The sequence below is a fragment of the Hydra vulgaris genome, chromosome 03 (assembly GCF_038396675.1).
Source record: "Hydra vulgaris chromosome 03, alternate assembly HydraT2T_AEP".
NCBI lineage: Eukaryota > Metazoa > Cnidaria > Hydrozoa > Anthoathecata > Hydridae > Hydra > Hydra vulgaris.
Window position 1 is genome coordinate 34,831,210 of NC_088922.1, and position 11,263 is coordinate 34,842,472.

Consider the following 11,263-nt stretch of genomic DNA (forward strand, 5'->3'; position numbering starts at 1 on the left):
TCTAATGAAACAATACTTTGAATTTTATAGGACCAGTAACAACTGATACATCTCAAACAGGTAACTTAAAATTTAAATAATAACAATATTACCTTAAACATTTACCGAGAATATTATTAATCTTCATTAATACTATTTTTTTTTCTCTGTAATTTTCAAAATTTCCGTATGCGACCGCAAATCTCTGCAAATCATTTTAAGCACATAGTTCGTTATTGTCAACGCATAAAACTTTGAAAAACTTCCATCATAAGAAATCTCAAATTTCTTAGATGGATTCTTGGACTATTATCAAAATTTAATAATTCATCCAGAGACAAATTAAATCTTTTATAGATTATACTTAGAGCTTTTTTGTGAATTCTATTTATTTGTTTTTCATCTTTTTTGAACAAAACATCCAATTTAGAGGACATTAGGAAAAGTTAGACAAAATAAAAGCATTAAACAGCAAAATAGATTTATCACGGGATAAAAAATTTCTTATGCATGAAAAACCAAAACATTTACCATTAGCTTTACTGCATAACTGTTTAATGTGTTCCCCAAACTTTAGATCTTTATAAATTGTTATACCAAGTAGTTTTACCTTAACGGAGGCAAAAACCCTTATATTACCTATTTTTAGCGATAGGTTTTTTTGTGTTTTTAAAGCCAACTAAAAGAAATTGGAACTTATCTGGGTTAGCAACCATCGAGTTTAACTGAAACCAATTGACAGTATTGGTTGCTTCTTTTTGCAAACGAAAAATAACCTCCTCAAGACTAAAATCACAAGCATAAATAGTATTATCATCAGCAAAATAACAAAGTTCCGTATCTTTAATAAATAAAAATAAATCATTTATAAAGATATTGAACAAAATAAGTCCAAGGGTTGACCCTTGAGGCACTCCAAATAATATATTCACCCAATTTGAGGCAGTAGACCCTATTTTTACCCTTTGTTTACGGCCATAAACTTTGTTTGGACGGTAATTCGACTTATTAGTTGGGTCATTCTTCTTAAAACATGGTTCAACATCAGCCATTTTTAGAGATGACGGGAATTTATCATCATGTATAATATTATTTGTGCAATCTGTAAGACTGTCCCTAAAGTGAACAATATTAGATTTTAACAGTCGGTATATCACCACTAGTCTTTTTCTTATTATTCATAGACACTATAATTTTTATAATTTCATCAGGTGTAATTTGATGGAACTGGAAATTATGTCTACACGTACTAAATTTTTTCTTTATGTTTATTATACTGGGATGTTCAATATACTTTTTGATAGCTGCATCAACTGGGTCTATAGAGCAAGAAAATAAAGAAAAGAAAGTCTGAACTCTTATTAAACTTTTTCAAATAAATGGTCGTGTTAAGAAGAAGCTTGGCAGTCGTTTAAAATGGTCAACTCGAGCCATCCAATTAATCAAGAGTGTCAATAGCCAATTTTCTTGGAATCCAGTAAGGTCAATAAAAAAAATGGCGTAAAATCTCTCAGTGAGTAAGCAAACCATCAGAAAAATGGTCAGAAAGAATCTTAAAACAAAGTCATGGGTCTGAATTTAAGAACACCAGGTTTCCCAAATTACAAAGAAAAAAGATTTGAAACATCAAAGAAACTTTTAAATCTCCTGAAGAAGAGACTAATGACCATCTTCTCCTCGGAAGATAAACTGTTTACTGTTGATTATGTTGATTAGAACCAATTGTTTTGTTAGACATTAACCGGTCCAAGCAGCTCCAAAGCATGTAAACTATACATTCAAGATCCGACACCCAGCATCAGTTATGATGTTTGGCCAGACTAAACATTATAACTGAAGCCGGGTGTTTGGTCTTGAATGATAATTTGAATTTCTTCTGATGGTCTCAAAATGCCTCCGGGTTTCTTTAAATCTGATCAGAATGTTATCACCAGTGAGTAAATTCGAATTTTAGAGAACCATTTCAAACCTGTATTGATGCTCACTTCTCTCCAAACAACAACGTGGTGTTTCAGTAAGATGGAGCACCTACACATTACAGCAAGACGGAACACCTACTTAATCTGCCAAAACACTCGTCAAAAGAGTTGACCAGTGTTTTAGCGTTGCCACCAGGACCTCCAGAATTGTCATCTCTTGAGTATTCAATCTGAGCGTATGTAAAATCATAGTTAGTTAACTTCCACACAACAGCGTCAATTCCCTAAAAACTTCCATCTAGAAGGAGTGGAACAAGGTGCCCAAGTACTTTTCCAGACTAGCTGTTTTAGGTTCAAGTTCCAACTTGAAGCTCTCTGATTCTGATTGATGCTGAGGAAAGACATAGAATAAAAATGTGGTAATTATATTTCTGAACACTTTTTAATAAATAAATATATTTTTTAGCTTCAAGTTTTCATTCTACATTGATTTTTGAAAAAAATCATTGTAGAATGAAAACTTGAAATAAATTTTTTTTTTTAATTTGTGGTCGCATGCGATACAATTGTAAAAAATATTTGTGGAGTTAGAATTTTTAAAATAGATTTATTACAATAATAATAAACTTTTACCTATTGTTTAGAATGTGGCAACCCTAGAGTTCAAACTGGTCGTGTAATTGCTGGAGTAACTCCTAAGATAGGGGCATGGCCTTGGCAAACGCTACTTTTTGAAAACGGAATAGAGTTTTGTGGAGGTACACTTATTCATAGAGAATGGATACTAACAGCTGCTCATTGCATACATGGCAAAGAATACGAACCAGCACAAATAGTAATTAGGTGTTAACTATTTCTTATTATTGCTTTAATAAACTTTAAATTTAAGTTTTCAAAGTTTACGAATTGATGACTTTATCAATTTGAATTCAAGGACTGGTGAACACATTATAGATGTTAACGAAGGAACCGAAGAAAACATTGAAGCTGTTAAAATTATAAAACATAAGGGATACAATCCATTAACACACGACAATGACGTTGCACTTATAAAGTTGGCCAGACCTTGTAAACTAAACAATTATGTTAGCACTGTCTGTTTACCTTTTAATGAAGTTACATTAGGAACTTGGTGCTTTATCACAGGTAATTATACATATAAATATATATATATATTCATATAAATATATATATATATATATATATATATATATATATATATATATATATATATATATATATATATATATATATATATATATATATATATATTTGTTGAACGTCGTAATAGCATAAAATAAGTAATTATTTTTAAAAATAACACGATGTTTTTTATTCTTGACATGTTTCGTAAAATTTTATTTACATTTTCAAAAGATTATTTTACAATAATAAAAAACTCTGAAATATATATTAAAAAATAGAAGTCTTTACAGAGAAATATTAACGGACAAAAAATTATACATAATAAACCAATATATTTATTACAAAATAACTCGGTAAATAACCAATAAAAATAACCAACTGTCAAAAAAAATATATATATATATTTATATATATATATAAATAAACTGACAGTAAAATTAAATAGATAAGTTTATAGTATAATGTAAAGCTTGTTTATTAAGCGAGGGACTTTCCCATTTAATGTGGAGGGCTTCTTTTATCTTTAATTTGTGTTTGTTTGGGGCATTATCCAAAATCTCAAAAGAATCACAGTTAGCCAAATTTTTGCAATTAAGAGATAAATTTAAGTGTTTAAATATATTAGATTGTTTATCACTATATATATATATATATATATATATATATATATATATATATATATATATATATATATATATATATATATATATATATATATATATATATATATATATATATATGTATATATATATATATATATATATATATATATATATATATATATATATATATATATATATATATATATATATATATAAATTAGTAGAAAATCACTTGACAAAAATTTTTTTTCATTTAACACTGTGTTTCATCAATAAAGTCATCAAAAATGATTCATTTCTGACGAGTCTTTATTGATGAAACACACTGTTAAATGAAAAATATTTTTTGTTAAGTGATTTTCCACTAATTTATAATTGCTCTGTTCTTTTAAGAACGTTGGGCACTCTATTTTGTAGAATACATTTTAAAGTTGTTTAAATGTAGGGGTTAGTGTTTTAACCAAAAGTATCTTGTATAAATAAAAAAACAAATTGTAAAATGATATTTTAAAAGCAGCTCAAGTTTAAATATTTTGTGTAAGCAAAATAACTTCAAAACTTATTTTGAAGTCATAAAAGCAAATTTCGTTTTTACTTGTATAACACTCTTTTTTCGTAAAACAATATACTTATAATTTTTTTTTGAAAGCTAAAAAAATATTTTGAAATTATAAAACTTGACGATAAAGCCAATATAAGAATGTTTATTTATGATATATTTCTACAAAACTAAAAAAAGTATATATACATGTTTTAAGATATAAACTAATATTAATTTAGGATGGGGTAAAACAAGTCACCCTGGAAATATGACAAACGTTCTCCAGCAAGGAAAAATGAGTATTGTGGACCAATCAACCTGTGAAAATTTAAACAGACAAACTATACCTCATCCTATAACTAAAGCCATGCTCTGCGCAGGTGATGGTGGAGCAACTCAAATGTCTGGTTGCCATGGTGATAGCGGTGGTCCATTAGTTTGCAGCATTGGTGGACGGTGGTTTGTCCACGGCATTGTTAGTCACGGATCTGGAAAATGCCGTTCGGACGAAACTTACACAGTCTTTGCAAAAGTTAGTTACTTTAGATCGTGGATTAGTTCAATAATAACTAATGACAATTAAGTTTTAGTAATAAAACATTTTGTTGAAAATTGACAACAACCTATCAGTTAAAAACAACCTATCAGTTAAAAACAACCTATTAGTTAAAAACAGTTTTTCTGGTGTACAAAACTAAACAGTATTGACTAAAATTAATTAACTTACTAAAAACAACTTTTTATTTTATTTTTTGATAAACTGACTTTTAACATATATAGATGAATTGCAAAATATTATGGATTTTTTATGGAATAGCATTAGGATTTTGTGACCAGATTGCATTTAGCCAATCCATACATTTAAGATCCAAATTTAAACACAACGAATAATAAGACTTAATGATATGCAAGATATTCGTATCATCGGTAAATAGATGGACTGATGACAGGTGAACAGAGTTATTTACATACAATTTCATATATCAAAAACAATAGAGGACTTAAACAGAACCCTGAGGAACACCACAAACTATGTTTTTGATTTGATTAGTAACCGAATTTAAGAGATTGAATTAAAACCGAATTTCTCTCCCCTATAAATAAAGTTTAGTCCATTCAGTTAGCAAATTTTAATTTTTTATTTTATTCAGTAGTTAAAACTTTTGACTAGAAATTGAGGATTTTTTGCTTTAAAATCTACATCATCCATCTCCACGACACTTATTTGCTTAAGCCCTGTCTTAAGATTTTCATTATAGTCACTGTAATTTAACTATTAGTACTCATATATTATGTAGGTGTAACAAAAATTACGGCAACTAAAGCATAAATAGATAAAATACTTGAAATGTCAACTTTCATTCATCAAGTTTGCTTTCTTACTCAAATTATTGTCACTATGGTGTCTTTTGTCAAACGATGTGTTTTTACACGTTTTACCGCATGTACATAGATCAGTAAACCTGAGTCCATTTTATACAGGAACGATATGAAGCAATCAGGTTTGCAAGAACAGTTAACAAACTGGTGCAGTTAACTGTTCTTGCAAACCTGATTGCTTCATATCGTAGTAAAAGTCAAATTGGTGCAGATGGTAATGTTTTCCAAACCAAGTAAACTTGGTCGCTATTTTCATACCAGCTATATCCGTTAGGCCAAGGGACATTTAGTACATCCTATCTTTACTATCAGTACATCCTGTAATGCGTTTTTTCTAATATAAACATCATAATTAGTACACTTAATGTGAAAAATTAGGGAATTATAATTAGGAGGGAGCATCTCTTCAGTTATTTGCAAAATATTGATAAGTAATATCGCGCTATATTAACAATATTTTCTATTCTTGCAAAATAAAGGTAACAAAAGTACTTTAGTATGCCACTAACAACCTCTTCTGATACATCTAGTGACATTCCAATACCTTGGAACGCAGTGCAGAATTTTTTTTTCTTTTCCGTAACCTTTAGGCATATATTTACCGTTTCCTTGAAAAGCAGGCACTTCATCACAACCTAAATAATAAGTTGAAACATCAATTTAAACGTGTTTGTAAGATGTACATAAACAGCATACTTAGATATACTATTTTTAAAGCAACATAAAAATGTTTTTTTAGATAATTCAATGTTTTCACTTAAGTAATCTTATGTTTTTTAATGTGTACTTCTACAGGTGCACATTAAACTATACAAGTAAAAACATTAACCTTGGAAACTAACGACGCACTCTAAATGTAAATAATTGCTAATGTGATTGGTTATGATATGACGCAATGATTGATTTCCATTTCTTTACGTAAAAATTTTGCAATAATTGGTTTCTATTTCTTTACACAAATAAATGAAATCAATCAACTCATAACCAATCACATCTGCAATTATTTAGATTTAAAATGCGTCGTTTGTTTCCATATTCGGTTTTAAAATGAAGGGTTACGGAGATGGATATAGCGCACTTACAAAAACTGATGTTTTTGTAAGTGCGTTATACTCGGGGCTTGCAAGAATAGCATAATTATATGAAACCAAAAAAATGCTTAAAACGTAACAATACTTAGTATTAGCCTCCGTCGTAGTCGCTTTGAAGTTCAGACAATTTAGTGAAAATTGGATTTCTGAGGCAGTATGAGCCATCCCCCTGTGTAATAAATAACTCTAGATCATTTATTTTCAATTTTCTAAGAGAAATTTAGTTAGTTTCTTTTTACTACTGCCTAAATACATAAACTTCTGTCATTTTTTTTAATCCGACACAAAACTTTTATTATTTTTTTTGATCAGACCCAAAAATATTAGCATTCTGGACGTCAGATTTAACTCGTTTTTGTCGCACAGCATTGCTGAAAAAGCGTCAATAAATTCATCGTCAACTTCATTACTTTTAAAAGCTACATTAAAAGCTATTGAAAGCTGCCAACTAAGGTTAGAATATTCTCAATGAATACTTATCTACTTCTGCCATATTTACGTCATGGTTACGTACTTTTAGCAAACGACAAACCCAAAAGTTACAGTCGTTTTTTAAAACTGTCATTAATAACATTACATCATGAAGTTTGTCTTGTTTAACTATAAAATTAAAAACTCTAGTTCTTTCCACCGAACCGTTTGAAGTTTTGCATACATAGCATTGTCACAGACAATAACACCATACTTCAAATTTTATAAACCAATATTTCTACATAATATTGCGTATATTGTTGCTCTATTAGTTACAAGAGCATTCAGAACAACTGGTTAACATTTGGTGTATGAGACATGAGGGTTCATGATTATATCTTATTTTTGAGCGTGCACCGCCACAACCTTTTTTTTGTGCTTATTTTTTTTTTTAAAGTTTTAATGCAGCGTTGTTTAATGCATTTATTCTCAAAAGAGGATCAAAATGAATCAAACAAAGATCTTTATCACAATAATTTTATAAGTCAGTAAATTTACAAACCCTTTAAGAAAGTAAAATAAAAATTTTTGATTCAATATCCTACTATTTATATATATATATATATATATATATATATATATATATATATATATATATATATATATATATATACATATAATCTAACTGTTTTCATGGTTGTGAATTATAATGGGAAAATAATGGATAATTCAATTGGTCCTGAAGAAATACGGGTTGATCGACTTTCGGCTTATGTATCAGAAAAAAGTGCAGTCAAGTTAAATCCTGTGCCAACACTTAACAAATAAAGAAGTGGTAACAGTGTTACAGGTTATAACAAAAATTAATGATGATTGGGCGTTATGAAATTGAATTAAAAAACTTTGTTTTGATAAACTACCTCAATTAATGAAACGAAAAGTATGTTAAGTATTTGATTAGAGACGAAGTTGAGTAAAAATTTTAGAAATTATGTTACAAGAAGTTTTCTATGTTAGAAGTTTTAAAACCTCCAAAAATTAAACTATTCAGCCATATTGAAAACCTTTTTTCCAAACTTTATATTTTCAACAGCAATTTAATATAATATATATGTATTTCAGTGAGAGAAGTATGTTTTTAATAAGTAATCTATTGAAGCCCTGTGGGGACGGCGACATTGGATTATCGTTAAAGCGACATAGAACGCGACGTCGTAATAACGATTGATGAAATTGAATTAAAAAATTGAATGAAAAGTTGAATTGACGTTAATATGCGATGGGATAGCGACGTTAATACTTGATGTTAAGACAATATTCTTATCCGATGTAAGATTTACGTCGAACCGCGATATAATGGCAATGTAATCATACTTTGTAGCAGCGACGTTGTATGCGATGATTTTTATTAGATTTCATAGTTGTCTGCTGCCTAGGGTAAAGATGCTGTCAAGAGTATTTTTTTGTATTGTGTGGAGTGAGTTTTTCTTGTTTTATTTTAAGTCCTCTGCCTTAATAAAAAATAGTACCAATATATACGTGGAAGTTTATTTTAGGTGAGTTTAACACTACTACAAACTATTTCTGTTTGCTTTATTTTTTATCAATATTTTGTTAAAACGCTAATTGAAATATTTTGTTTTAGCGTGACAATGTATCATGTAAAATTTTTTATTCATGCTTAAATATAAATTTAGACTCGTCTTATTACATTTTTCAAAAGAGTTTTTTAATACAATAGAAATAGATATGACATATCAAGATATAGGAAATTTTAATTTACCATATAAAAAAATAAAACTTTCACGTTTCTCTATTTCGTGTCGCAGCCCTTACCTCTGCAACAAACTAATATCTAAAAATACTGCAATTAGAAAATGACATTACCCAAGTTCTCTAAAAATACTATTAAAAAAACCTGTTCTAAACATAAATAATTTTATTAACGTATACGCTAGTAAAATTATTTATGTTTAGTTGTTTATTATATATATATATATATATATATATATATATATATATATATATATATATATATATATATATATATATATATATATATATATATATATATATATATATATATATATATATATATATATATTAAAACAAATAACTAAAAAAAACCTAAAAAATTAACTTCAAAGCAAAGTAAATGCTACATTTTATTTATATTTCGTACATTTCGTCAATATATTAAGTATAACAATTGTCATACTTCAAGTTTCCCGCGTTCTTTTAACAGCGTTACTTCTTTATATTTAATTACTTGTGTTAAATTTATTATTTGCACTGAAAAATGTTCTTATTATATGTACGGTATTTTATATTGGAACTTGTTTGAGTTATTGGAGTTGTTTCAAACTTCTATGAGTATAATAAAACACTAAATTATTGTTTTGTCCATTTTTTCAAAAATTTGTCTATGTGGATGACTTGTCTAATGTAGATGCAACTTAAACTAGACTGTTAGTAACAGCCTAGTTGCACCCACATTTGATTTATAATAAATCAAACGCTAAAATTAAGCTCTTAAAATTCAGATGCTAGGTCTACATATTTAGTTAATAAGCTATTTTGGGAAAATAGGTCACAAATAACTTAAAAGAAATAAAATATTGTACAGCATTAAATATGAGTTTTTCTAATCATTATAATGTATAAAAATGCCATAAAATAAAAAAAATAATATCATATACTTCTAATAATAAGATTAATCATAATAATAACTTTATTAATAGTAAGAGTAACAATAATTCCACGATTTAATTGATTGATAGAACACATGCCATTCTTAAACGTTTGTTTCAAATGTAACGCAAGGTTGCTGCATGATACTGATCTTAGGTTATGATGATGAATTGTATTATTAAATTTATATAACATAATAACTTATTAATAAGTTATTAGGTAGACTGCTTCAGACAAAATTGTAATATAGTAGGAATATTAAATCTTTAATCTTCATAATTTCAAATAGACTATAGAGAATGTTTGAATCAACGTTTGAATAAAATGCCCAGCTTGAGTTACTTTTATAATATACACGCATCTTGCAGTCAACCATTTTATAATAAATTAGGCAAAACTAAAAACACTTGAAATTTTCATTTATCACATTTTATTATATAGTACACACAGGTATGGAATTATCATCAAGGTAAAAAAAAAATTTCCTCAGAAAATATTTTTACTAGGTCTATACATGGAGATGATTTTCACAAACTTTTAAAAATATTTTGTGACGTTCGAGAAAGTTATCGCTACTTTAACGTTTTGGTCAAAACCCTAAAATGCAGAAAGTATTTATTTCCTTTATTTTCAAAACAAAGGTTCCAAATTGATAAAACTTTAAAGTAAAATAGTTTTCTTGGCTTCCATGCAAGAGAAAAGCAATACTAATAAAAACTAGATAATATTTTTATAAAAAAAAAAGTAAACTTTTGTGTTTTTTAACGTTCATAATTTTGCATTTGTCATTTCTGTGTAAATCCAGATAGGCAGTAGCGCATAAATATTTGTTGTCCAAATCTATTGTCACAATGCCTAACAAGACTTGATTGCACACTAAAAATTGTGCTAAAGTGTGTCTGAATAAGGAACAGATATGATGCCAGCTAGAAGAGACTCGATACTTTCAATAATTCAGATTCATAGAGAACTATGATCACAATGAAGATTACCTTCTGCTATATGTGCTAGATGTAAATTAATTCTTATTTAGAAAAAGAAAAAAAGGGAGAAAACAAACAATGATCTACCTGGCCTTTTTGATTTTTTCAAAGTTATTCTTACAACAAAATCAAATCCTTTTTGCTGTTGCCTTATTTGTAAAGTTGCCCATTTTAATCCCATTGGAATGAGCCAAAAATCAGCCAAGGCTGTTTCTTTCCAAGTAGTAAGACCTTAGTAGCAGTTAAGATTTTTTAATACCTCGTGGGTCAAGTAAAGTGTGCTAGCGCTGTTAGCAGCCAGTTGGTTGTGGAATAGCACATCCAAACCCTTGTACAGTTCAAGATGCAAGAGAAAATATTATTAAGCAAAACTTATTGCTTCCGATGTGATCAAAATGAAGTTTGAAGTATCTGGAGTTCGAGACTCAATTGCTATTTTAGCAACAAGAGGGATGGGATCAAAAATTAAGAGCACGTTTCCGCTTGAATCCTATGTCTACTGATTAGATTAGTAGGTTGT

The 11,263-nt window shown here is 28.2% G+C and overlaps 1 protein-coding gene across 1 annotated transcript in view; it reads left to right on the forward strand.

Moving 5' to 3' along the window:
- Positions 1-4,842, forward strand: part of LOC100209272 (CUB and peptidase domain-containing protein 2) — a 59,263-nt gene extending 54,421 nt beyond the window's left edge. Inside the window, exons 14-17 of the mRNA XM_065794424.1 lie at positions 31-60; positions 2,543-2,741; positions 2,833-3,044; positions 4,427-4,842. Of these exons, the coding sequence (XP_065650496.1) occupies positions 31-60; positions 2,543-2,741; positions 2,833-3,044; positions 4,427-4,770 (785 nt within the window). The 3' untranslated portion in view covers positions 4,771-4,842. The remainder of the gene's footprint in view (positions 1-30; positions 61-2,542; positions 2,742-2,832; positions 3,045-4,426) is intronic.
- Positions 4,843-11,263: the final 6,421 nt, after the last annotated feature.